We start from the raw sequence: 27,331 nt of genomic DNA on the forward strand, positions 1-27,331 counted from the left end.
ACACAGGAGACCCTCTGGATCATGATCATTTGGGTTTTACCAGATCTTTCTTCAGATCTTCTTCCAGATCTTTTGCCTTCCTGGGACATGGTGGCGACACTTACTTAGTGTTTCAGGGATGAACAGCAGGGACAATCAATACAAACAATGGAGAAGGATGATAGGGAAGGGTCTGTTAGACAGCCTGCTTTATACGCCCTCAATACGCTCCCAAATGTGACTTCTGTGCATTCTGCACTGGCTCATGATGGATTTCTGGTCCATGAACTTGTCAAGTGTCCCCTTGAACCCAGGCACCCATGGAGCATCAACTGCATCCCGCAGCAGGGAGCTCCCCAGGCCAGCTACCGCTGCATGAGGAAGGGGTTTCTTCCTTTTCTTCCTAATTTCTTCCTTTACTTGCCTCCTGATGGTTTTTGGCTAAGTGTTGCTCCTTTCCACACTGAAAAGGAGACAGAGATGGACATCTGTCTGTTATTTAGCCGTGGCTGCGGTCCTGCTCCCAACTGCAATCTGTCTGAAGCACTGCCCCAAAGCCACCGACGCTCTTGTAAAGCCTCCCGGGGATGTCTGAGCAATTTGTCAGCACGGATTCATTTTAAAAACCTACAGAGGGAAAACGCTGAAAATACTTCTGGTATTTGTACAGGCAGATCCCACGGCAGTCCCTGTCAGCAGCACAGGTGAGACAAACGGCGTGGGATTGCTCGCAGCCCAGACAAATTAATAAGGATGCTGTGCCGGGATGAATTCTGCCCCAAATATATGAAGTGCAAGCTTGTAAGATGTGCCAAGCTCCTCTGGAGCTTGTTTCACAGGTGCTTCCCATTTTACATGCAGGTCTGAGGCATCCTGCTGCCCTGAGCTCAAGGCAGGGCTGAGAAAAAAATACAGGAATGGTGAGACCATGTGGTGGTTCAACCTTCTCCCTTTGCACGTCTTTGCCCCGTGCCAGCACAAAGCACCAGGCCTGGCTTTAGGACATAGATTCTGAGCTGATTCAGGTTGGATGGACAGCACAAAGCACGGCGGTGGGAGCTGGGGTGGAGGTGTGAGGCTTGGTGACCAAGGTCTTCTCCTCATTCAGTGGGGGCTGGACAGATCCCGGGTAGATCCTTGGCCTGATCCAGGGTGTATTGGCTATTTGCTCAGTGCAAGGTGGCCGTGCTGAGCTGAGCAATGTACACAAACCTGCTGGAACTAGGGAAAAGGGATGCTCTGAAGGGCTGGCATGTGGTCCACGATCAGTGAGGAGCGGGGAGGAGAGGACGAGTTCTCAGCTACGTGGACATGGGCCAGGAACGAAAGGTCACCTCATCCAGTTCTCCACATCTCCCTCCCAACCCCACAACACAAAAGTCAAGCAAGCTCTTGCTCAAGTCATTTGTCATCTGTAAGGCTTGGACTAGGACAGAAAAAAACCCTAAATGCGCCAAATACAGCCCGGGAAGAAATGCAACGCAGGGTTATGGTCAGGACCTCTCTAAGTGAGGATGAAGAGGCCAGAGGGATGGATGGCTTTTGTGCACAGAGGAACGCGGCAGGGTCTGGCATGGCTTCTGCAAGAGGAGCAGGCTGGGATTCTTCAGCCTTGAAAAAATGGTGGCTAATGGGAGATACGAAAACAGTGGAGGCTGGAGCAGAAATAGATGTGCTTGCCCTGCTCTTTCTGCTTTGCCTTAGGCTTTTGGCCACCACTGGGAGACAGGATGTGGGCTTGGTAGGTGTTAACCTGACCTGGTAGATCTGCTCCCCTTTCCTGGTTGATGGTGAGCAAGGGACCAAACGGGTATGGTCAGCTTAGACCAGATTAGCTGGGTCCAAGTCCCTCCTTGGCCTCTCTAAAGGCTGAACTGAGAATTGCTGCATCCCTTTGAAAACATCCAGGAGCTTGTTTTCTTCTCTGCAAATCATTTACAAAATTGCTTTCCCTTTCTCCCCGCTCCCACACCATCCTTCTCCACTTTTCTCTCCTTTCCACTGGGAAAGACGTGCCCATTGCTTTGCGACCGGGGTATCATTCTCCACCTTCTCCCCGCGACACTGATGCTGGGGGGGGAAAAATAATTTCTGAAGAAGAGGGGTTTTTTTAATGGTCCCCCAGGAGCACTGGGGTGGAAGTAGCGCCCTGGGAGCCCGATGCCACTTTCGGTAGCAGAAGCGGTGTTGGCAGTCCCGAGGCAGAGCCTCTCAAGGACTGTTTGCTTAGCAGGTTATCTACACACTTAATTTACCCTTGCCCTCATAAACCCATTTGAAGCCGTTTTTCACAGTTGTAACCGAAGGCTGCTTTGGCAGCAAGCAAAGTGAAAACCAGACGTAAGCCGGGTTAGGAGAGCAACACGAGTAGGTTTTTTTCCCTGGAGGTGCAGGCACAAAACACAATACAACGCCACGTCACGGGGTACCCCAAACACCACCAGTCCATAAGCTGGTTTACAAAGCTCAGGTGAATGAAAGGCACGAAAGCCTGTAATGGGAAGGAGGAAAAGTTTCCAGTAAGGACAGGGTCATTGCCCATCAGATTTTGACAGGTGATGGTCATCTTCTGGCTGATAGGGGCAGTGGAGAAAGGTTTTGCATCAGTTATGGGGTGCTATGGGAAAAGCACAAGAGGACATCAGACCTGCAGAAGCAGGGACAGGGCATTGCAAGAAGGTTTGGGATGGAGACAGGTCAGCAGAGATAGGGACATCACGGATTTTTCTGGTGCTGTCTGACTTGGGTCCCTATGGGTTTTCCTTTCCTGGAAAGACCATTTCTGATCACTGACACCAGAGGTCCTGCAGCCCCTGAGAGTGATTGTAAAGAGGAGCAAAATGTGGGCAGGTCTCCCCTCACGTCCACTGGGTGGTTTATTTAGCCACCACAGGACAGCTCGCAGGGTTTCATTAGGTCTGGCCCTAATTGCAGCTCTGTTGAGCTTTGTAGTCCCCCTCTTCCTCTATCCTCCAGTTCTCTGTACCTTCGAGGTGAAAAGCAAAACAGAGAAACAGGGAGGATTTGTCACCCCTCTCTATGAGTCCAGGATAGAGAGGACGTTTCTCCACCTGAGGACGGTTAATCCAAGCTGCACACATGCACTCTCACACCCACAACACAACCAGAAACATTTTCTCATCAAGTCCTTGGGATGTCGGTGCTCGCTCCCACGCTCCTGGCCACGCACAGCCCCGCTTCCCAGCAATGCACTGGCTTGATGGGGTGTCCAAGGCTTTTCCGAGGTTAGGAAGCCTTCCAGATGAGATGTCCCCAGGCAAAACAGACACCTGATACACGTGGTATTAGCGGTGCATGGGATGGGGTGAGGGGGAGGTAAGGACCCATGCTTGGCCGAGCGATGCTGGTCCATCAAAGCCCTGAAAGACGATGTCGGGTTAGAGATACACACCATGTTGCTGGAGGAGCTTCTTTGGGGGAGATCTGGATATATCTCCTCATCGTTGCATTTGCAGCAGACCCGCTGGCACTTTCCAGTGTTCTCAGGCCATTGAACAAATGGAAAATGAGGAAGAAACCAAAACTGTGCCTCATTCGTCCTTCATCCCTGTCCCAAAGCTTGCTGCCAGACCCTGTGAAAGGGCAGCTGCCCTCGGAGAGCGGAGCCTTGTCCCATGGCCGTCTCCAGTTCCACGAGCAAGCCAGAGCACATGAAAAGGCCACCGTCAAACCAAGTCATTTGCAACCTCTGCATCCATTTCAAAGCATTATTTTTCTTTTGTGGAGGATCTGGAGGGAAGGGGGAAGTTTTCAAAGCCCAAAGCTGGTTCTGAAGTCCAAAGCTGGGTGAGCAAAAGGGTTTGTTTAATACGGCTGAGCAGACAGCCCAGAAACCCGTGACAGCAACACCTCCCTGCAAATCAGGTCATTTATTTAGCAAGTGAAAAATGGCTTCCCAAGGTTCACAGCACCGGAGTAGAAATCAAAGAGCATTTGAAGGAGGAGGGAAAGCCAAGCCCCGGCTTTGCCGCTCCTGCCCTCCCGCCAGTTCCCCGCCAGCCCGGCAGGCACCAAGGGAGACCGCGAAAGTATTTCACTCTTTACACACCACTTCAAAACCTCAAAGCCACCCTTTCCACGGGGACTCGAGTCAGCTACCACACTAAACTCCAAATATTTTCCTAGCTGGCAAATAAAAAAAAAATCCATATATCTGTGTCTAGCTCTATAGCCAATGTATACAAAATGATAAAGCCCCTGGCACATATCTTGCGAGAGCTAATTATAGGATTTGGAAGCTAACGTGATAATATTTTCTTTAGATGTGTGGTGCAGATGTAATTACTTCTCCGGAGATGCCAGCCGCAGATGACGCAAGATGCCCTTATGTAATCGCCTGTTATTATGCAGTTATGGAAATTTTCCCTCTCTGGCCCATCCCCTATTTTCCCCTCAACTCCTTCTTTTGTTTTTCACCCTAAACTCCCCACGGCTTATTCAGAAGGCGATGGGGTGAGGTCAGTAGGCCAACTGGACAGGAAGGAGAAGGGCAGTTTTGTAGCAAGCCCGTTCCTGGGTTTCCCCATCCACCTCGTCGATGAAGGAGCAAAAGGAGTTAATGGCTTTGCATCTGCTGCGTTGGCTTCAACGGAGCTGGGAAAAGGCCCCCGTCCACCTTTCCACCTGATGGGCTGGAAGGGGGTCACGTCAGAGCCAGGTCTCCCCCCACCCCTGGCATCTACTGTGGCTTGGACGTCAGCGGATGCCAGGCAGCCATCTGCTCCATCCAGCACACCATGGAGGAGCACCTGCACGGAGAGCTCGCTGCCCCGTCCGCGGGCTGGCACCAGCCCCCGGAACCCCGAGGAGAGGCTGGGGGATGCCAAGGCTGTGATCAAACCGCAGAAGAAAGCCGGTTTGTCATTGCAGGGACGAAGGCTTGGTGGAACACAAACACTTCAGTTGCTCCAAAGGTTGCTGCAGGGTGCACAAAAATCTCCCAGAGGACCCACAAAGTCACTTCTGCCAGGGCAAAATCACAGCGTGATCGCAGGTCTTCAGCCAAAAATGCTTCCAAACCAGAGTGATTTTTGCCTGTGGATCCTTTCCGAGCTTTTGGGTTTTATTGCTTCAAATTCTCTCTGTCCCACTGCCTTTCTTCTGTGGCTGGACAGGCAACAGAGGTCAGAGACGTGGGTGCCTCAGGACCTAGGCTTCCTCCGCCACCAGTGCTGGTCAGAGGGGGGCACAGTCCCCTGACGTGACCAGTAAACCCCACCTTGACTGCAAATATTCAGGAGAAAAGGTTGATAAACATCCTGGAAGCATCACCCCGTACCTGCCGCACGTGCTATGGCTGTGCACCCTTCTGCTCCTACCCTCTTCCATCCCACTTGCCTGGTCAAACCTGGGTCCTTTCTTGCTGTGTTTTAGAACTAATACATGATAGGGAGAGGTGACTTCTAGCTCTGGGCCACCCTGCCACCAGTTGAGGTTGCAAAACAGGGTCATGAAGACCTTTCCTCCTCGTTTTCTCTGCACAGCATCCGAGCCAGTGCATGGCTTGAGGAGGATGAGTTGAAGATGAAGCAAGCCTGAATCCTCTGGTGGCCGGGAAGCAGACCTCAGGCAGAGTTTAGAGAGCTGAGGAAGGGGGAATTGGCCATGTACAGTCTAAAGAAAAGGAAGCAAGAGAGCTGGAAGCGGAGACAAAACCACTGGTTCACCCACTGGGGAAAGTTGTTTCCAGACATGGTCCAGCGCCAGCGACTGCAAAGGAATTTGTCTTCAGGGCAGGGAATACCCACATTTCTCTGAGGACAAGGAAGCCATGGGGAAGGCAATAGCTGGGGGATGTGTTTGTTGTACTCATGGCATTTATTAACTGCAAACTGTAAGCTCCCAACGGAGCCCAGGGCCATTAGCTGGTCATGGATTTAAATGGCATTTCAGCCCACACCCACCTTCAATCAGCCAAATCCCTCCCTGTGGCCTGTGGACTGTGTCAGCTGGATCCCTGTGGACTGGAAAGGGAGTGTAGACCTTGGGTCCTACACAGAGAGGCTTGGTAGGCACCACAGAGGTGCTCCAGGCTTCCTGCTTGGTCCTCCACCACCCCTCCAGAAGCTCCTTCTTCCCAGGGTTAGAGAACCCTCTCACTTCTGCTTTTGCTGAAGCCATTCAGCCACCTCGTCTCGCCCAGAGAGGTTGGCCAGGATGGAGATGGAGCAGGTGGACAGGGACAGAACGTGTGGACTGGGCATCACGCATACACAAAACTGGGGAGCTAGCCCCAACATTCCTCTCTTGTAATGCAGAAAAAACCTTCCATCCCGAGCCAAGGGGGCTGTGCCAAATCCCTGAATCCTGATGTGGACAGAAATGGCACTTCCAAACAGGGTATGTGCTGATCTGGTGATTTCAGTGGAAATTTAGCCCTCCTGGTGGCAATTTATTGTGCTCCAAATTATTTTTACCGGACCTGGCGTGCTGCTTTGGGACTGTGAATGGGGCCTTCGCTTCCTTCATTCTGCATAACCACCCAACGATGTTAAAGCAAGCTTCTCCGGTCTAGAAATACTTTTTTTTTTTCAGCTCATAAGTTTTAGATGAAGGTCTTGGCCAGCATTAATGCATTTCGAGCTCCTGTGAGAGGAACAGGCTCCTTCCTCCCCCGCAGAAGCTGTGTGGTTTGAAGGGTTGGTGAACAAAACCCCACTCCACTTGTTCCTCTCGTTAGCTGCAGGAAGGAAGGTGGTCATTTAATGTGCATTTCTTCAGTAAGGAGGAGCAGGCACAGGACAGGAGTGCCGTATGGTTAGGACTAGCTTTTACGAAGCATCACACGTTCCCCCCATGCAGCTCAGACCTGACCTACATAGCATGGCCAAGCCACCACGCCGGAGCATCCCAGCACACACGCCGGGCTTTCAGCACCCACAGCTGGAGATGCAGGAGCCTCCCCTGATTTATGGGAAGACCTGGGCGATGGACCAGGTTGGGGCTTGCCAGCGCTGCAGAGGCTTTGTCTGCCCTGTGTCGATACAGGAGGAGACAGCTTATACCAGCAGGGATGTTTTTGCCAGAATAGGAAACCATCTCTCTGGATGACATAAACCAGAGTCTTTTGGCTTGTTCGCGTTGCCTCAAGCTGAGCGGGCAGATGTTGTCGTGGATTGGAGATAGAAAGTGTCCCCCGTCATAGCAGATGGCATCAACCCAGCTTTGCAGTGCCAGCCCAGCCTCGGGAACCCCCGCCAGTCCCCCGCAGCAGCTTGGAGAAGGTCCTCTCCCATCCACACCTCTGTGCGGGTATGAAGGAGCCTCACATGGGCTCAAATTATTCCACTCACCGAGCAGCCACAACCTCTCTCAGCATTTTAACTTCCAGACCAGTGCAAAGGTGGGCTCTCATTGTGCAAATACTGGTGCAGGTGAACCTCCCCATGGAGGTACAGCGAAGGCTTTTACATCACGTAAGCAGCCAACAGTTTCTTCTGGTGTAAATAAATACCAGGTGTCCACACGACATTTTTTCCCTAGGAGCTCAGCCACAGAGCTTGCTCAGGTTGGGCAGACTGGTGGTGATTTTGTCAGCTTTCCTACCAGTAAGGCTGAATTTTCTGGCATGGCATAGCCATACCACCCTACCAGTAGCACACTGCCCATTTGGCTATGGTCCCTATGATCCCTGCAAGACACCCACAACCACCAGATGAAGCAGCATCTCTCCAGAAACATAGGGAAGCCCTTGGATGTTCGACACCCATTTACCGTCACAGAAAGCCCACTCAGGTCCTTCCTCTGAAGACCGGGCTGGAAATCTCTGCTCTAATAACAGATACTGGGGAAAAGCTTCAAACAAAGGCTGATTTGGAGGTACCACACGAGATCTGCTTTCAGCGTGCAACCTGCTGGATGTCAAGCACTTATTACAAGTGCAATCAGTTCACACCTGAGGGCTGAAGTTGTTGTGATGCTGGTTGGAAAGCTCTAGAAGTCTCCAGCCCAACTCCACAGTCTGTGTGGGACTATCATCATCACTAGACCAGGTTGGCCTTAGCATTGCCCAGCCAAGGCATGAAGACATCCCAGGATGGAGACGCCTCCACCTCACTCACGACCTGAAAGTATGTGCAATAGCCAGGGAACCCACATTTAGGAGTTTTTTCTGCTTCTCAAGGCTTTGAAAATGATCTTCCCTGTACATAAAGAAGTCTAGGTGGGGAGAGGAGGAAGACTCTTGCTCACATCAGGACGTTTTGGACTGAGAAGTTGCTCCCCAGAGCTTTTAAGGAAGAAATCCCGATGCAGGGAGCCAGGCATCTCTGCTCCCATTTCCATCCCTACCTCCAAGCACATCGATGCTTTCTGCCCGCCACTCCCCAGGGAAAGTCCCGGTGCAGTGACGCTCCTTCAGACCTCGCGGCAGCTGACATTTTGCTCCTTCTCTGATCAATGCAGAAAACACTTAACCACTTCTGCAGCTGCAGTCCAGGGACCTCGAAGAGCTTTGGGGTCTTGAAATGAAATGGTTCCAAGGGGAGTGAAATCACCCTGCCGGGGGAGATGCTCAGAGCGTGCCAATTGCGCACGAAAAAGGAAAAAGATCTGGGGAACGAAGAGTTTGGGTTTTGGTAGGGTTAATTTTTCCTTTCCTCAAGAGGAAGAAGGCTTTGGGGAAAAAACAGAGAAAAACCCAGTATTTTTATTTCTGAAAACTGAATTTTATTTTATTTAAGGGAAGGAGAGGGCATTGAAAAAAACCAATTTCACTGAAAAAAAAAAAAACATCTCAAAAAAAAACCCCAAACCCCAAAACATTTCCACAGAAATAATTCTCAAACAGGAAAATTTTCCTGCAGAAAAGAAAAACTCCACAGGAGTCCCCAGGGTCCCATTTGACAGCAGCCAGCCCAAGGGATCCACTGAGTAGAGAAAAAGGATCCGCTTCTTTCCTTTTTTCCTTTTTTTTTTTTTTTTTTGTTTGGAAGCTCCAGGTGCTTATTTTGTCGTGGCTCCACCCGAAGCTGCAGACCCCCAGAACTTTAACCTGCTCCACGCTGCTAAACACTGTGCAGCCTCAGGACTCGTGCTGGAGATCCATCACCTTCTTGGCACGGGCATCATGGTGTTACGAACAGCTTCAGCCTGGTGGGGAAAGGGAGGTTTGGAGAGGGGCTGCTGCCCCGGCATCAGCTGCTGGAGCTGGGAAAGTCAGGGCAGACCTTCCTCCCACCGAGGGAAGGGATGTGCATGAAATGGGGGAGCCGGTGGTGTCCTCCCCGAGATGGGGGGGCCTCTGTGTTTCTCTTGGCTTTTTGGGGACAAAGACTGGCATTGATGCCACAGCCCCCACGGGTGAAACCGGAGTGGGAAGTGCTGCATTTTGCCGGATAGAGGGCTGCTCCCGAGCCATCCACCATGGCTCATAAGCCATGGCCATAATTTCTCACCCGAAAGGATTAAACTGGGAGCTGGGAGCGATGGATGCTGTGCATGCCCTCAACGTGAGCCACGTGCAACAACAGCCTTCCCCGCTGTTGAGCTGAGGAAGAAATGGGCAAGGATGTAAGCGGCTTCAAGAGGCCTTTGAGGGACGTAGTTTTGGGTCCGGGTGGATGTTCAAAGCCTCTTCCCCCAGGCAGAAGGAGGCCAATCCAGCGTGGTTGGATACGGAAGGCTTTTTAGGTGCGTAACCCCTCACCGTTTAATACCAGGCTGGAGGTCTTCTTGTTTGCTGAGCTCTGTAGAGCACTCACCGTATTTGAGTCTGAGCTCAGTCTCCAGCTCCCAATTGGTTTCTGCTTCCCACCCGTGGCTCCACACAGCTCGAGGTTCCAGACTTCCCCCAAATGGGTGAGCTGGACCTCATGCTCTCAGCTCAACTCTCCAGGTCCCCTTCGCCCAGACAGCCCTTTCATGAGGCTCCTGTTGATTCTGGCTGGCTGATGAGGGAGTAGAAAACATCTCCTGGAGTTTCGTCACCTCTGCTCCTAGCTGGCCCCAGCAGAGGAGCAGCTTAACAGCGACCAAGCTGAGGATTACGGCAACTTTTGACCCATCTCAGGGGGCTACGTGGGAGAGAGCAGTCCAGGCAGGGGTTGAGATAGGAGCTGCCTGTCCCACCAAACAAGCATCAAAGACCTGCTGTCAGAGATGCTCTGATGGATACCCCATTCCTCATTAGCTACCCAGGGTCCCTGTGAGACGAGCCATGCAGCCAATCGTGTCTTGGAAAGAAAATGTCTTGCAAGTTGTGTTGATAACGATGATGTTGTCTAATTTAAATGGCAATTAGGAACCCATCATTAGACCAGCGATTCTCCAGCCAGAGTCTGCCATGGTGGGGAACAGGGACCACTACCTGGAGGCACCACAGGTGATTGGGTCTGGGTGCACAGTCTGACCACGGCTGCCCAAAAAGGGCAGCGCGGAGATGGATAAAACCCCTCAAAAAGATGAGACCAAGTCTTGGTTGTTCTGTCCCATGGGGACAGGGAAACATGATGGCCTGGATGCAGCTGGCTGCGCAGGAGCCCCTGCATAACGGGGTGCTGGCTGCGAACTGGGGGGTCTCTGTTGGCCCTCAGAGGTGGTGGAGGGGCTTTGGTGGAGATGAGCTTAGTGGGTAGAGAGGTTTATGTCTCAGCAACCAGAGACCTGGCTTAGAAATGGGAGTTCAGGGTTCAAAAGTTTATGACTCGCCTGAGAGCGCCAGGAGCACGGGTTATCCTGGAGTTCCCAGCATTCTCCAAAGCCTCTTCCATCATGATTTATTCATCTGTGGGAAGCGCTAAGACATAACACAACTCCCAAAGAGAGAACGAGCGCAGCCTTAACCAGCTGTAATGTCAGGAAACTGCCTGTCTCCTGCAAGATCTGCTGAGCCTGGCTATGCTGCAGCTCCACGCCCTGCAGCCAAGGGCTCCTTTGCTTCGGCAGCTTCACCCCCACGGGAAGGGTCCATGTCCTGATGAAGCTCCTGGGTCAGCTCTGATTATTGCAAGAGTGGTCCCTGGGATAGAAAAGGCTTGGATATGTGTGGCTATTTCCATCGGGCGTGCCACGCATCCTGCTGCTGGGAATCTCTTCTAGCAATGTATAAACCAGCTTGTTTCTTGGAATTCTTTGCTTCTGAAGTCAAAGGGCAAAATTAAGAGCTTGAGTCTCTGCAGGAATCCATTTTGGTATAATTTACACCTTCCCCAGGCACTCCAGCAGTGCGTTTTGCCGTGATTTAAATGCATGCGTAACCCATATTTGATTATTGTTCGCATTATTGCTATTTTACTGCTCTTGCTGCTATTAGCCCACCGTTGACGATGCTATGTTCGCGAGGCTGCGACCGGTGACTCCTTTGACACGCAGACATCCTGCCAATAGAAAATTCACTTAAGCAAATAAGTCTAAATTAGCAGCAGCTCTGTGTGGCTTTATTTCCCTCATTGCACTCCCTTCACAACTGCAAATAATCCAATATAAGTGCTGAGACTGGCTGGCCCCCGATGGGAAGCCTGATTGCTCTCCCACCACAGCTCTGGCAGCCAGGGATGGAGAAGGAGCTCTGGACCATCCTGTATCACCAAAGCTCTGCTCTGAAAGATGGGAAGGTTCGGATGGCAAACAACGATGGCAAAGGAGGGAGGGCAGGATCCCCGTCCAGCTTCTGGGGTGATGCGCATCATCCCATTTGTCTAAGCGGGCTGAAACCAGCCAGAAAATGCCAGTTAGGGGAGGAGAGATGGACAGATGGACCGTTTAACACTCGTTTCCTTCTTCGTCTGCAATAATCAGGGGAGAAAATGACTGCCCCTTTCCATTTGGTCTGTGCAGAAACATGTTGATGGATCAAATCCCCCCGTAACTTTTTTTTTGGTTGTTTCATTGGTGCATGGCTTTATCAGGGAATTCGGGGTTGAGATGAGTCAGTATTGGCACATAAAGAAAACGTGGCCTTTCCAGGTGTCAGACTGCCTCTCTTGTGTGCTTTGGTGAGATTTAGGGTATCAATTAACCCAAACCACCTCAAAAAGAAAAGCTGAGGTTGTTTCAAAGTTACCAGGCTGGACTTGTGCTCTCTGCCCCTCTCTCCGTGGTGAATGGGCTCTCGGTTCAGCCACGCAGCTGGGAAGCATCCCCATCGGGATGGGAAAGTTGAGGAGAGGGGTCCCGAGCTGGGAAGACCCCAAAATAACTATTTGAGTGAAAACAAGCTGTTGGATCCCAAAATCCTCATCTGAAAAAAGCCAAGCTGTCAGACCCCAAACTCCCCATTTGAGCAAAAACAAGCCATCAGACCCCAAAATTCCCATTTGAAAAAAAACCCCAGCTGTCGGACCCCCAAATCCCCATTTGAGCAAAACCAAGCCATCAGACCCCAAAATCCCTGTTTGAGCAAAAACAAGCCATTGAACCCCCAAATCCCTATTTGAGCAAAAAGAAGTCATCGGACCCCAAATTCCTCATTTGAGCAAAACCAAGCTTTCAGACCCCAAAACCCCCATTTGAGCCAAAACAAACCATCAGACACCAAAATTCCCTATTTGAAAAAAACCCAGCTGTCAGACCCCCAAAATCCCCATTTATGCCAAAAAACAAGCTGTCGGACTCCCAAATCCCTATTTGTGCAAAAACAAGCCATCAGACCCAAAATTCCCGTTTGAAAAAAACAGGCACTCAGACCCCAAATCCCTATTTGAGCAAAACCCAGCTGCTGGATCCCCAAATCCCCATTTGAGCAAAAACAAGTCATCAGACTCCAAAACCCTTTATTTGAGCAAAACCAAGCTCTCAGACCCCAAAATCCCCGTTTAAGCAAAAATAAGCCATCAGACCCCCAAATCCCTATTTGTGCAAAAACAAGCTATCTGACCCCAAAATCCCCACTCGAGCCAATCGAGCCGTCGGACGCCGAAATCCCCATTTGAGGACGCGGGGCTCATCTCCGCCCCGATGGGAAGAAAGAGTTAAGATCCCGCGGGCGCGGGCCGGCGGTGGCCAATCAGGCCGAGCACAGTGCGGCCCTTGGCCCCAGCCCAGCAGCAGGTTGCTCTCCGCAGGTATTATTTTTGGGTTTTTCCCGGGGTACCAAGCAGGGAAACGATGAACGTCGAGACCGGCCGAGGACGGGGAGCTGGAGGATGCCCCCCTGGGCTGCCCAGGTAAATCTCGGTGGGTGCTGGCTTTTGAGGGGGGATCTTTCCTTTCCTCTCCTTCCCCCCCCTCGCTGGGTGTCTTTGTTCGAGCTCAGAAAGGGGCCAGGCAGGGGAACGAAGGGTTTTCGGTGGATTAGCGCGGTGTTGAGCTGGTGGGACGCGCTGCAGGTGCTTTTTCAGGGTGGGACGTACCCACTGGGCTGCGTTTGCACTGGGGGTCGTAGCAGAGGTGGGGTGCACGGAGGTGGGTTGCTCGGGGTGAGGAGAGCTGCTATTTCCCCCTGGCTATCAACTCACCCTGGATCCAGCTGGCACCCACCAGCACCAGGACCTTGCACCTCAGTGGGTTTTGGGGCACTACTCTGGTTACCGGCACTAACCCCGGCAGTGGGGACAAGCAACCATGGGGACAAGCCACCATGGGGGCTTGCTCTGAGCGTGGTGTCCGGGGAGGAGCGAGCACGTCCCGGGCTGGCTCTGCGTCCTTGAAATTCCTCAGGGAGAGTTAATGATAAATCGTGGCCGGGTCGGCGGTGTGGGCGGTGGGTGGGAGCTGGTGGCGGGTCCCCTCGTTGTCCTTCCTGCTGGGACGGAGGTTTGGGCAAGGTCTGGGGATGGCAGAGCCGGGCAGGGGCCGTGGGGATGGCTGCTTGGCACCTCTCCGGGGGTGATGGCTCACCCCAAAGGGCAGGATCAGGCCTCCCCCTGGCAACACACAGGCTGGGGCAGGGGTCTAAATCATGCGGGGGGGGGGGTGTCTGGTGACAAGGGGGGGTCCTCTTGCTCCCACCGTGAGGTATTCGGGGCAAAGGAGCATGTCTACAGCAGGGGCTCGCACTGGGATGCCCCAAGATATGGGATATGGGGCCAGATGAGGATGCTCAGGCAGATGCTGGGGTGCCACGCAAGGTACGTAGCTCCTCACTGGGGGACTGCCAGGGGACAGCAGGCACCTTGCCAGCACTGGGATGGGCCAGCAGCTCCCCCATACCCCCCGCTGCAATAATCCGTGTCAGGCAGCACCACAGGCTCAACCAGCAGCAGCTCATCTCCAGCCACCTTGCCAAGGAGGTGGCCCCTTAGTAAGGGGAAACTGAGGCACAGAGGGCTGGGATGACTTCAAGTGGTCCAGCCTGCGGCATGGAGCATCCCAGACCCCCAGCCCCACAGCCAGCGCTGCGGCTGCTCCGTCAAACCGTCCTTTCCCCATGCTGACTGAATTCAGGGAGTTTTCCTTGTGCCGTCAAAGCTGGCATCTTCCCGGCAGCGGTTGCCACCGTGACTGCACTGGGGACAATGACCAGCCCACAGCTGGTGCTCAGCTTCTTCTGGGGGCAGCCACAAGGGCAAGTGGGCACGGATGTGACCGTGCCCAAAACCTTCCTGATGGACACATAGGATTTGGGTTGGCGGTTTGGGTTGAGCTTGAAACCATCCTGTCCTGCTGGCACTCTCCACTTTTTGGGACGATGGGGACAGACTTGCCATGTAATGGAAAATCCTTCCTATCTGCCCTCGGGTGGACAGCCCTGGGGTGGCTTACCAAAACCTCCATCCTCCATGGCAGGATAATTCATGGTGGAAGGGACCTTGGGGGTCTCCAGGCCACCTTGCCGCTCAAGATAGGCTCAGCTACGAGGCCAGACCCCACTCGGTCCATTCAGGGCTTGAAAACCTCCAAGGATGGAGATTGGAAAACCTCCCTGGGACCCCGTACAAACTGCAGAGCCACACATTACATCTCCACGTCACCCACTGAGGTTCTGAGGTTTCTCTAGGACTTTGCCAATCTTGCCACAGCCTCCAGAGCAATTTTGATTTCTTTTCTTATTGGAGTAGCTCCAAGACCGGTGCAGCCTGCCAGGTGCTTGGTCTTTTATTCCACACCTTTGTCTGCTCTTTTGGATCCAGAAAATCCTGTGGATTAAAATTGGGAACACCCTGAGATGAGCTGTGGTGGGATTGGGCTTGGGACAGGTGGAGCAGCTCGTTCTGGATGAGCAATAGTAATGCCCAGATTGATTTATGGATTTTTTGCTGTCATAAGGGGTTTCCAGGTAGCTGCCGGGCTCTCCGAGCCTTGTGCTTGCAGAGGGATGCTCTGGGGCAGTGGCGTGGTCCACAGCGTGGACCCAGCACGTCTCATCATCCTCCTCATCATCACTCCTGGGGAGGAACGTGGCTGCTGCAGCAAAACGCAGTGAACGCAGACGGGGACTCTTGTCACTGCATGTGACAGAGACACAGTCCAAGTATAGCACATACCCGGGGGGGGGGTCCATTCCAGGAGCACCCCCGAGGGAGCAGAGATGGAAGGAGGACAGGCAGGAGGACACAGAGCCAAGGCCACGTGCTCCGTGGCCGAGATTTCGGCCGTGCTTTGTCGTGATTCTCCTTCCTGCCACTTCCTGGGGGATGGGGACAGGGTGGCGGTGGAGCGTGTCCCTTAAACACAAGGACCAACCGAGGAGGAAAACTGATAGCAAACCGGGAGGATTAGCCGGAGGAAGGTGGAGCAGGCTGCACTATTCAGGCTTTGTTGGGGGAGAACAATGGGGCCTTTATTGAGGAAGGGAGGTGGCGGGTTGGCAGGCTGGCGGGGACAATTTGGTACACAGAGTGTCCCTTGGCCAGCTGGGAGACAGGGCAGTGGGATGTGGGATGGGACAGTTTGGTACCCGGTGTCCCCCAGCCCGCTGTGGGGGCAGGGATCTAGGAACTGGGACGTGGGATGGGACAGGTTGGTACCCAATGTGTCCCTTGGCCAGCTGGGAGAAAAGGGAACTGGGATGTGGGACATGGGATGGGACAGTCTGGTATCCAAAGTGTCCCTTGGCCAGCTGGAGGGACAGGGACCTGGGATAGGACAGGTTGGTACCCAGCATGTCCCTTGGCCAGCTGGGGGGACGGGGAAAATGGGACATGAGAGATGGGACAGCGGATGGGCCAGTTTGGTACCCAACATATCCTCAGGTGGTGGGACTCGTCCCAAGGTGTCACTGCGAGCCCCACGTATGCTGACCACATCAGGGCAGAGCTGACACGGTTCTCCCCGCTTCCCGATCCACGGCCACCCCTCCCAAATCCTTTGGCAATGGGAATCACGGCCGATGGTTTATGAGAGCGCGTTGGGCTGGTTCTGGGGACCCCGGGGACCCTCGCAGCTGAGAGCGAGGAGCATCCCATGCTGGGGACATCCTGCACTAAGTGCTGCCACCCACTCCAGACCTCGGCAGAGGGACCTTGGGGATGGAGAAAGCCATCATCCCACGGACTCTCCCTCGGCGACGCAGCGCAGGCTCTCCCAAAGAGCCGCCTGGGTCTCTTCATCTCATCTCTTTTGTTTCAGGCTTATTATGTAAATAGCTGATGCGGCCCCCGTAATGAGAAAGTAGTTTCCCAGAATACAAAAGGCTGTAATTATCTCATTAGCAGGCGGAAAGGAAAAGGAAATGTTTCTAAGCCGCTTGCTTTTATTTCCCACAGCAGCCCAAGAAAGCGCAGCCCCTGAAACGGGGACCTCCCTGCCCCAAATCCTGCCACCCCCACCCGATGCCGCCACATTTGCAGGAGAGAAAAGCAAAGCATGGTCCTCATGTCTCAGAAATAGCCATGTACTGGGGGGGCTGACAGCTTTTAACTGGGCCCAGTTATCCAGAGGATGCTACTGTACAGACCCGTCAGTGCTCTCAGATGCTGGGACAGGAGGTGTCATTGGAAAAAGGGGGGTCATAGAGGGATAGGATGGTCCCCATCTTCCCAAACTGGATGTTCCTCGGCAGGACTCCCAAGCCGGGATTGTAGCACAAAGCTTCAGGACGGATTTCCGCGGTTGCATGCCTGCAACAGAATGCGATAGGAAATAGCCTTAGGACACAGGGAGGTTGCTCCCAGGAGAAGGCATCTAGGATGGCTTTGGTGTTGCTTTGCTTTCTGAATTCATGCCTTCCTTGCTTCTAGCTAAACACCCAGTCCTCGGGGGGCAGAGCTACACAGGTCTCTGCAAAGCACCCTGGGCTGCAGTCAGGAGCTGGTGCTTGCTGAGGTCTCCAAAACCCCTTTCTGGTGGGGTTTGCTCCTGCTCTTTGGTCCTGGCTGAGTCCTCAGTGAACTGGCTGGAAGCTGCCAAAGCGTCAGCAAACTGCTGGCGGGTTTGGGTTGACTTTCGGCCAGATTTGTGAGCTGGATCAGGCCACGGAGAGAGCTGACATATCCGGATGGGATCTCTCCTACAGCAGGGACTCCATGCAAAGCTGGTTACGGGCCACAATTCCCGCAGTTCCCCAGGGGATTTGCCTGGCTCCGAGGGAAAAACTGCAGGGGTCTCTCGCACCACAGTGTCTTGGGGAGAGGAAACAACTTCCCACTCATTTTTTGCATGCAAAGCCAGCCCCAGAGCTTAAGCTCCTCACCAACACCTCCCTGCAAGCCCTAGGCAGAGACGCAGGACAGCTGAGCGGCTGGAGAACAGCTCAAAGTCAGCCCTTCTTAACATTAACATTAACAAAAGCAAATATCTAATGCCCCGAGCAGGACTGGTGCATTCACTACATGCCATCATCGCCCTGCTCGTCGCAGCCAGGAGCCTCTTTCAAAATTTCCTTAAAACGTAACGATGGGACTTCTCCAGCCTGGATGTGTCTTACAGCGATGATTTGCAGCCACTCGGTCCAACAGCCCTACAGCCCTCATGCTGCAAAAGAGGCAGAGGCTTAGCTGAGCCCTAGGAGATGCTGGGCAATGTCCTGCTGGAGTTTGGAGTCTGCCCTTGCACCAAGGGCTCGGGTGCTGCTGGAGAGCTTGCCCATCTCTTTGTGGCCCAGAGGCCATCGTAAAGCCTTTGCAGAGAGGGATGCAAGATGTGCAGCCACGCAGTAACTCCATGGTCAAAGAGGTATCTGAAGGTGCCTACAAGAACTTGGTGCTCCTTGACGCTCCAACCTGCCTTCCTGAGTTTGCTTTTTGGCCCTGAATGGGGGGCTTCATCTCCTTTGGCAGGGATAAACGGGAAGAGAGAAGTCTGTGTCCCAGGGAAGCAGCAGGAGTTGTTCATCTGACATTGTCTGGCTTTTGGTTGTGGAAAAAGCTTGTGGTTGAAAAGCCCGAGATTTGCATGTTTTCGCAGACAGGTTCAAGCGCTTTCGTGCCATATTTCAGTGTTGGAGGAAAACCTGGCAGCCACCAAGCCAGGATGTCGGATTGGGGGCAGAGGAGTTGGAGGAGGTGCAGAAAAGAGCCACAAGAATTACTTGAGGGCTGGAAAAAATGCCTGTGAGAGATGGGAAAAGCTCATTCTTTTCCCCTCCTCAAACCGAGGCAACTTGAGAAGGGTGTAGAAGAAAAGGAGGTGCCGACGCACTGGAGCCGGGTGGGAGGGGAGCGGTGGTGTCCCTGCCTCTTGAATCGACCCTTGTGTAGGTGCTCTCAGCCAGGTTGGGGTCCAGCACGGCCGTAAGGAGGTGACACGTGATGGCCCACGACACACAGGAGGCCGAGCAGTAGCTGAGTGGTCTTTTTGGAGGACGTGATGTATAAGGAGAGGCTGAAGGCTGTTTGCTCAGCCTGGAGAAGAAGAGGGATGTGACTGCGAGTTGCGTCTGAAACTAATTGGTGGGAAGACAAAAACCTTCTCGGAGGTGCACGGTGGTACAACTAAGGCAAGCAGCACATTTTGCAGGGCAAGAAGGGAGTGTTAAGAAGTGAAGCAGGTCCACCCGACCCTCTCCAGCACTGCAGCGGTCCTTCCCTGTACCCATGCCACCCAGGCAGGGAACAGGAGGTGGGCTCCCATCTCACCATCACTGCTGGAGCTGTCTCATGGGAACACAGGGTGTCCACACTAACCCAAGCAACAACCCTTGAGGTGCCGGTAGCGTTGCTGAGACCCAGACTCAAACACCTCCAAGGACTTATTGGCTCAGCCTGATTGCAGGTCTTGGGTTTCAGTGGTGGCTTTTCTCCAGGGCTTGTTAATGCTTCTCCAGACACAGGTGGGTTTACTCCCTACGGGGTCTGCTGTCTCCTCACTGCTAACCCATTACTGGCCTTCCCTTCCCTCTCCATATATCCTTCTGGAGGAAGCTGAAAGGCCCACAACAAATTTGTTTTCACCCCTTTTACACCGTTTCTAACCTGCTCCACCACCCCAGGACGTGATGACTTTTTTCCTCCAGCCGTACCAGCTCCCTGGCACCGCTGGAGAACCACCAGAGCCCTAAACACAGCGCAGGTGCAGGTCCTTCCCCCCCCCCAAAAAAAAAAAAAAAAAGCATGTTTTCATTGTGTCGGTAATTGCATGCTCATTAAAACAGACGTAAACAAACCCGATGATTGAAGGTCACGGGCACACCTGTCACCACAATTGGCAGGGTGTGGGGGGGAATTTTTGACCTTCAGATGCCTTTGCTGCCCGTCTTGCCAGGACCACATACCTGGGACGGTGAGCGTGCCAAGGCACAGCCGTGCTTTCGGCCGAGCTCTCCCTGCCCGAGACCAGTGATTGATTTCCTTCTCGCATGGCACGGTGCCCAGGTATGTCTCCCAAAGGCCTTTGTTACCAGCGTGTTAACAATTAACCTACTCAGGCAGAAACGGAGCCAGGCCTTCATAATCTAGGCTTAGTTAACCATTCAGCTGCTTATCTGAAAGCAATTTTTCTTCCGTCTACCTTGGGTAAAGCAAGTGTGAAGTTATTTTATGGATTATTATATTTACAATAGCACCTAGGGGTCCCCGGGAGCTGCAGGCATGGTAGGAAACCATGGTAAGAGGTGGCTGTGAAGACTTTACCCACCACCGCTGGGGAAAAGGAAATTTCACCCCAGATTTTCTGCATCAGGCATAAAAATATTGCTGTCTCCAAGGCAGGGCTGCCGGGGGAAAGGCCAAGAGGCCACCGCAGTTGGATGGGACAGGGAGGTTGTGCAACACGGAGATGGTGGGGAGCTGCACCATTGCGTGAAGTCCCGGTGTCCCCGGCCAGAGAGGAGGCTGGCTGTACCGATGAGACACGACACCCTTCCTAGGTAAGATGCTGGAGTGGAGATGCCTACCAGGAAGGGTGCTTTGAATTGGTCCAGGCAGACGAAGAAACCCTTTACAGCTTTTATTAACACAGTAATGCTGGGAAATGGGAAATTAGTTCAGCGTTTGTTCTGGAAAGGTTCTCTTCTCCTTGGTGTCTGCAGAAAGTCCCTTCACTTGGGTTCCTGCTGTAACCATGGGGCTCTGGGGAACCGGGGTGAGGGCAGAGCTCGGCAAGGGCTGAGTGTCAGCCCTCGGAGGTGGTGGCTGCTGTGATGGATGGACGGACGGATGTCACTCAGGAGTGATTCGGGTAGAGCTGGTCTTTCTTGGGAGGTGGAATGGACCTGGTGTCTTCTTGAGAGCCTGGTGAGGATGAAGAGCGAGGTGGTCCTGGTGCCTCCTCACCACTGCAGATGGGATGTAACATCCGGAAGAATAAAACATCTGGAAAGGGCAGTGACTGGCAGGTTGCTTGAAACTCCTGCTTTGGTTTTCCGCCTGTCTGCAGCCTCTCCACACCACCACGGGGCAGGGGAAGCCACTTTCACCCCTCTGCTGTGGCTCGGGGGTCTCTTCCAAGCCCAGCCATGTTCAGAGATGGCTTCTCTTTCCTTCTAAAGGACAGACTGGGGAGTGAAATGCTGGTAAAGGCGAGCCAGTTTGGCTTCCCTGTGTTCATGGACCACGAGGCTCAGCATCCTTGTTTCTCTCATTGGGAATCACCCGTAAACCCAATTTTTGTTCGTGCTCCCATGGGAGGGAGGCAGTTATGAGATTTAAGGAGGAGAAATGTCCTGAGGAAGTTTTTAATCACGCATTCCTCCAAACCTGGAAGGAGAAAAAAAGACCTTCCAGCTCTGTGCCGGAGTCTGGCAGCATTATTTCTTGCCTCGCTGTGCTCAAAGCTTGATTTCACAGATCACCTAAGGAACGTCCCGGGTAAAACCTGACTGGGAACCGGAGCTGGCCAGATGGTACAAAAGCGAGAGCTGTTGTTCTTGAAAAAATGGCCCTTTTTGGCAAATAAAGCTGTACCGTCAGGGACCTGTTGGCACTTCTGGAATCTCCTTAATAACATAACTGTAATGCTTGTCCGTATGCTCTGTTTATCAGATCCCGCATTTACAGTAAACATAAGCTAATAACCATTTTTTTAAAGAATATTTTCTTGGATGATTCCCAATTAAAAGAAAAAGAAAAATGTGGAAAAAGATCCATTTTCAGAGTCTGGCTCTCTGATGCAGCTTTGACCCCACATCTCGACAAGGCAGCTGAAGCCTCCCCTGCTTTTGGGTTGCTGGCACTGAGTGGGAATGCCCACTCAACATCTCAGAGGGCTTGGGTCCCCAAGGGCAGAGAAAGGCTGCGATACTCTGCCAGTGGAAACCATCGATGGAGATGCCATGGGGCTGAGCAGACACCTTCTTCCGAGGTGTCCTGGAGGGCATTGCCACGACTCTGCCCAGGCTGTGGGTCTCACCAGGCTAAGGATGTTTGTCTTCCCTGCTTGTTGTTGTTTTGGCTTTTTTTTCTTTGGAAGGATCAAACTTTCCGGTGACCTCATCCTGCCCTTAGAAAGTCAATGTAAATGTGCAAATGTCACTGTGGAATTTACCCAGTGAGGAAAAGGTAACCTGGATTTCTCCTCCTGCGTGCACTGATGTAGATGCACTTGAGCTGGGCTATCGATTTCGCCCCCAACATTGGCATGCCACCCCTCGGCTCATCTCTAGTGAGCCTGGTTTTATCCCCTTCCTCTTCAAACCTAGTTTAAAGCTCTCTTGATGAGCCCCGCCAACCCATGAGCGAGAATCCTTCTCCCCCTGTGAGACAGCTGAACTCCATCTGTTGGAGTGGAGTAAAGCCTTTGACACTGTCTCCCACAGCATTCTCCTGGAGAAGCTGGGGGCTCACGGCTCAGACAGGAGCACTCTTCGCTGGGTAAAAAAACTGGCTGGACGGCCGAGCCCAGAGAGCTGTGGTGAACGGAGTTAAACCCAGTTGGCGGCCGGTCACGAGCGGTGTTCCCCAGGGCTCAGTACTGGGGCCGGTCCTGTTCAATATCTTTATCAATGATCTGGACGAGGGGATCGAGTGCTCCCTCAGTCAGTTTGCAGATGACACCAAGCTGGGCGGGAGTGTTGATCTGCTGGAGGGTGGGAAGGCTCTGCAGAGGGACCTGGACAGGCTGGATCGATGGGCTGAGGCCAATGTATGAGGTTCAACAAGGCCAAGTGCCGGGTCCTGCACTTGGGTCACAACAACCCCATGCAACGCTACAGGCTTGGGGAAGAGTGGCTGGAAAGCTGCCCAGAGGAAAAGGACCTGGGGGTGCTGGTTGACAGCGGCTGAACATGAGCCGGCAGTGTGCCCAGGTGGCCAAGAAGGCCAACGGCATCCTGGCCTGTATCAGAACTGGTGTGGCCAGCAGGAGCAGGGAGGTGATCGTGCCCCTGTACTGGGCACTGGTGAGGCCACACCTCGAATCCTGTGTTCAGTTCTGGGCCCCTCACTCCAAGAAGGACATGGAGGTGCTGGAGCGTGTCCAGAGGAGGGCAACGAAGCTGGTGAAGGGCCTGGAGCACAAGTCTGATGAGAAGCGGCTGAGGGAACTGGGGGTGTTCAGCCTGGAGAAGAGGAGGCTGAGGGGAGACCTCATCGCGCTCTACAACTACCTGAAAGGAGGTTGTAGCGAGGTGGGGGTTGGTCTCTTCTGCCAAGTAACAGCGACAGGACGAGAGGAAATGGCCTCAAGTTGTGCCAAGGGAGGTTTAGATTGAACATTAGGAAAAATGTCTTCACCGAAAGGGTTGTCAAGCCTTGGAACAGGCTGCCCAGGGAAGCGGTGGAGTCACCATCCCTGGAGGTATTTAAAAGACGTAGATGTGGCGCTTAGGGACATGGTGTAGTGGGCATGGTGGTGTTGGGTTGATGGTTGGACTTGATGATCCTAGAGGTCTTTTCCAACCTTAATGATTTTATGTTTCTATGATTAGTGCAAATAACAAGACCCCGTGAGACACCACATCGGAGCCGAGCTCTAGATCTTAAGCTAGCTCTCCAGGGAAATACACCCAGCTCTCCTGCTTTACTTGGGGAGGGCTGATTTAACATCCCTACCCCAAGAAGAGGGAAACCACCACTGAAATGGGGATTTTCTCCATCTTCCCTACCTGCTGGCCCAGCCTGAGCCCCCCCATCACTAAACCTGTCTCCACAGGGCATCACTTTTGTTATCCCTCTTTTATCCAGGGGGAACCTGCACCTCCCACTGCCCCTAAATCCTGCTTTAGTCCCCACGCTGCCAGGATGGTTTATCCTGGGAAACCTGGAACTGAGGGCTCCTGGGACAAAAAAATAAAAGCAGCCTTTCTGGCCCATGGGGACCAAGCCAATGAACCCAGTAGGGTTGGGTGGCCACTGGTCAGCTAAGTGTCTACAGCTGTCCACGTGCCACTGACCCTGCTCCTCCAGGCTTGGTTCAGCTGTGCCTAGTCTGAAGGTACACCAGAGACATCTGCACAGATATGAGGCAGGACTCCAAGCAGCCCTGAGCCTTTCTGGAGTGGCACTGGGAGGACAGTGGACTCATGCACCAGTGACTGAATTGAGCTGAAAGAGTCTTTCCCCAAATACACAGACCCCAGGATTCACTGCAATCACCCAAACTTTGCAATGCATCTTCTCCCTTCCCTCAGGTAACAAGATCCGTAGCTGGTACAAGTTCAAATTCTCCATTATTCAAGCAAAATAATGAGGCAACCAAAAAAAATCGTTGTGGGTCTTTTTATTTCCTTAAATAAGATTTTACACCTTTGTGGAGCTGATGGCATTACAGACAATCGAGTTAACACCTCAGCAGAGGGAATGGGAATCATGGGGAATGCAGTCACTGCAAGATCTCCATCTTCTGCTCTAGCTCAGTTCAACACGGAGCAGCTTCCCCAATGCTCATATTTTATGGGTACACCCTTCAGGGAAAACCCATGGGTTTCTGTAACTAAAGAAATTCTGTTGAGAGAAATAAACCCATGTTGTTTTCTTTTTCCTAGACCCGGTCCATGCTGGGGCATGACTGCAGAGGCTTTGTCACCCTCAGGGGGGTAGTGGGACACTGCAGACCAGATCCATTACCAGATCCATCCAGAAACACCTTGATTTTCAGCTGGGACTTTCAGAAGGGACTTTCAAAAGGCCTTTTAGGAAGTTATAAATTGTCCCCGTGTGAAACCTGTCTTAGCACCAGTAGCTCTGGGCCTTGACTGCCTCAGCTGATAATAAATTCAGCACCAATGCAGCAACCAGTATTTGGAAAACTTCCCCAAAACACAGATGTAAGTTGGCTTGGGCGCCTATGAAGTCAGAGCTGGAATCACAGGACTGGGGTTTGTGATGGTGATGGAGCTGAGGAAGAGCATCCAGACACATGAGCACTGGTCCCAATGTCTTTGACCAGGTCAAAGACAACTTTTAAAACCATTATCTGCACATTATCCACTTCCCATGGCTTAGTTTTGGCCAATCCAAGGCACAGCCTAGGTAAGAATAAAATGGAGTAGGGGAATAAAGGTTTAAAACAAAATCGAGGATGACACTTGGACAAAAGCATCTTTTTAAAAGCTCAAGTCCATGGGACAACACTCCCAAGGAAGAGATGGAAAGTGTGTGGCTTAAGCCCTGTTGAATCCTAAGGGATGGGCTGGAGGGAGCAATAGTGTATGAGCCTACAGATAGACCAGGGCTGGAAACCGTCCATCCCCATGGCCACACAAACTTGTTCAAATCTGGGAAAAGTAACAGAAATAAATAAATCAAGTTTGGGAACTGCAAATGGTTGTGTCCAACCGATGCTGTAGAGCTGTGCCCACTAAAACCCACGCAACCCCCTCCCCTGGGAGCACCCAACCCTTGGACTAAGAGGCTTAAGAGCAGCACGCTTGCTCCTCCAAGTGGGGCTGGGTGTCACGGAGAGGAGGACAGCCCCATCGTCTGCTCCATACCATATACTGAAACATGACAGCTTCTGTCTTTGCATCACCCAGCCCAGAGATTTGCTGATCCCTGCATGACGCCGATCTGCAAGGAGTATGGTAGATAAAAGGCATCTCTTTAACAGTCCTTTCCTTTTCCTCCTTCTCCCAGTGCCACTGACCTGTGCCTCCACCTCACCTCTGCGCTGCCATGGCCACGCTAGAGACGCTGCCCATTCTTAGTGACCCAACCTACCCCAGCCCGGAGAACTTCCACGATTTTGCTCCCCAGCCATCCCAACCCGCCTCCCAGAGCACCATGGGGAGCGTGGGCAGCGGAGTCGCCAACGACCAAGAGTTCGCCATGAAGAGCGTGGGGACCCGGACACAGAGCAGCGGCCGGCAGACAGAGGGGTCTCGCAACGGGTACTCCACGCGGGAGATCTCCAACCGCTACTCTGGCGAGGAGAAGACATACAGGTCAGAGAAAGTCTCCAACTCCCTCTACATCAATGGCGATCTGCGCAAGAGTGAGAAGGTGAAGATGGACATCTGTGGGAACGTGACCACCAACAACGAGAAGAACATGCCGCCTCCTCCCCAATACCGAGAGCCCAGTAACCCACCAAAGATATTGCCAGTCTCCGGCAAACTAGACCAGGTGAGAATCCCCACCTCCTGGAGCACTGTGATGACCGTGGCACATCTCTAAAAACACAGACCAGGAAGCCTTGGGCAACAGTGCAATCCTGACAGTCTAATTCTTATTATGTAGATGGCATCACTTTTATGTACAGATAATATAATTCTCATTACTTTCAGGGGATTGAACAAAGGGGGATGTTAGTTCTTGAGAAACCCAAGAGCAGGATCACAAGTCTTCCACAGCTAAGTCTCCAGCTCATTTAAGCCTGTATTTAAGCCACCCGCTATTCCAACCTACCTGAGATGCTGTGCCTACCTCCCCGAATGATGGGGAGGGAGCTGGAGTCGGCTCTCATTTTGGTAGGTCCAGCATCTGAGTCCCACTCTTATGTTTTGTGCCATTTATAGGCAATCTCCTCACTGCCACCAAAAGGTGTTCTTGAAAGCAGCTATGAGCATCCGTGACCCTTATGAGGGACAAAGTGACAAGGCTTGAAAACTACCCTTGTACGTGTTATCACCCATCCAAGCCCAGTCCTCATGGCTCATATCGGCTTCGGGGAGCAAACATCTCCCAGGCCAGGTATTTTAGATAGCGTGCTGCTCTGCTCCAGTGACTGCCATAATTTGTGCCCTGGGGACGCTGCCTCGTGCGGTATTATTTCTGCAGCATTTGGTGGCCTTTTCTCCTGGGCTGTTAATCCACCGGCCGCTGTAGTCCATCTTAGTCCCACATGCCAGGCGCCATGATTTTGGTCTCCAACCTTGCCTCCTCACCAGGGCTCATTCTGTTTCTCCTGGAAGGCATTTTCAAAACATCTTTGCTAATACAAAAAGTGACTTCCTCTGGGTTAATTTTCACCTGCAACCCAACCTGCAGTAGAGGAGACTCAATCCCATTTTGAGGAAAATTTTGTTTCTGTAGGTGCATTCACGGGGCGAGGAATGTGCAAGGTTTTAAAATCCGTTCCAAATCCTTTACAGCTGCAGTCCACTCTCCCCCCAGCATTGCTTATGGCCGCAGGAAACACAAACATTCAAATGAAGAACGGCTTCAGCACGTTCCTCGCTCGGTGTCGCTGCTGGGGTCACAGCTCCTATTCCTCCAAGCATAAGCAGGACATGATGTCCACACAGGGGAGAGATGACTGCCAGCAGGAGGGAAACAAGGTGCTCCTGGGGCAAAACGGCTGCTAATCCAAGGGTTCAATTCAGTTTTCAGCAAAAGGGAAATGCACCCTCAATGCTAGAAGTCCTTCAAAATATAATCTGCCAAAATCAAAGAGTTGTTTTGATCAGGTCTGGTAGGCAGGTGGCAGCCCTCCTTCTTGCAAAGAGCACTAAGAGGACCCAAGGAGTATTCCAGGGAAAAATCACACAGATTTGGGGTGAGTCAAGATTTTTTTTTTTTCCAGTTGGGGCAAGGAAACAGAAAGTGTTGCCCTACGAGTGACCACAGGTCCCTCATGTTAAATCCCAAATGGCCCAGGGTGTAATAAGGCTGAGAAATACGGAGCTAGCCCAAGATGTTTTAGCTCCATCAGCCCCAGCCTGTGCTGATGTCTCTCTTTTGTGTGTTGTTACCAAGCTTCC

General features: G+C 52.5%; 1 protein-coding gene across 1 annotated transcript in view; it reads left to right on the forward strand.

Annotated features, from left to right (window-relative positions):
• The window catches only part of LZTS3 (leucine zipper tumor suppressor family member 3), a 46,848-nt gene that overhangs the window by 14,132 nt on the left and 5,385 nt on the right, over positions 1–27,331 (forward strand). Inside the window, exon 2 of the mRNA XM_075148405.1 lies at positions 25,266–25,754. Coding sequence (XP_075004506.1) covers positions 25,305–25,754 — 450 coding nt within the window. The 5' untranslated portion in view covers positions 25,266–25,304. The remainder of the gene's footprint in view (positions 1–25,265; positions 25,755–27,331) is intronic.

This window comes from Calonectris borealis, chromosome 4, assembly GCF_964195595.1.
Source record: "Calonectris borealis chromosome 4, bCalBor7.hap1.2, whole genome shotgun sequence".
Taxonomy (NCBI): Eukaryota; Metazoa; Chordata; class Aves; order Procellariiformes; family Procellariidae; genus Calonectris; species Calonectris borealis.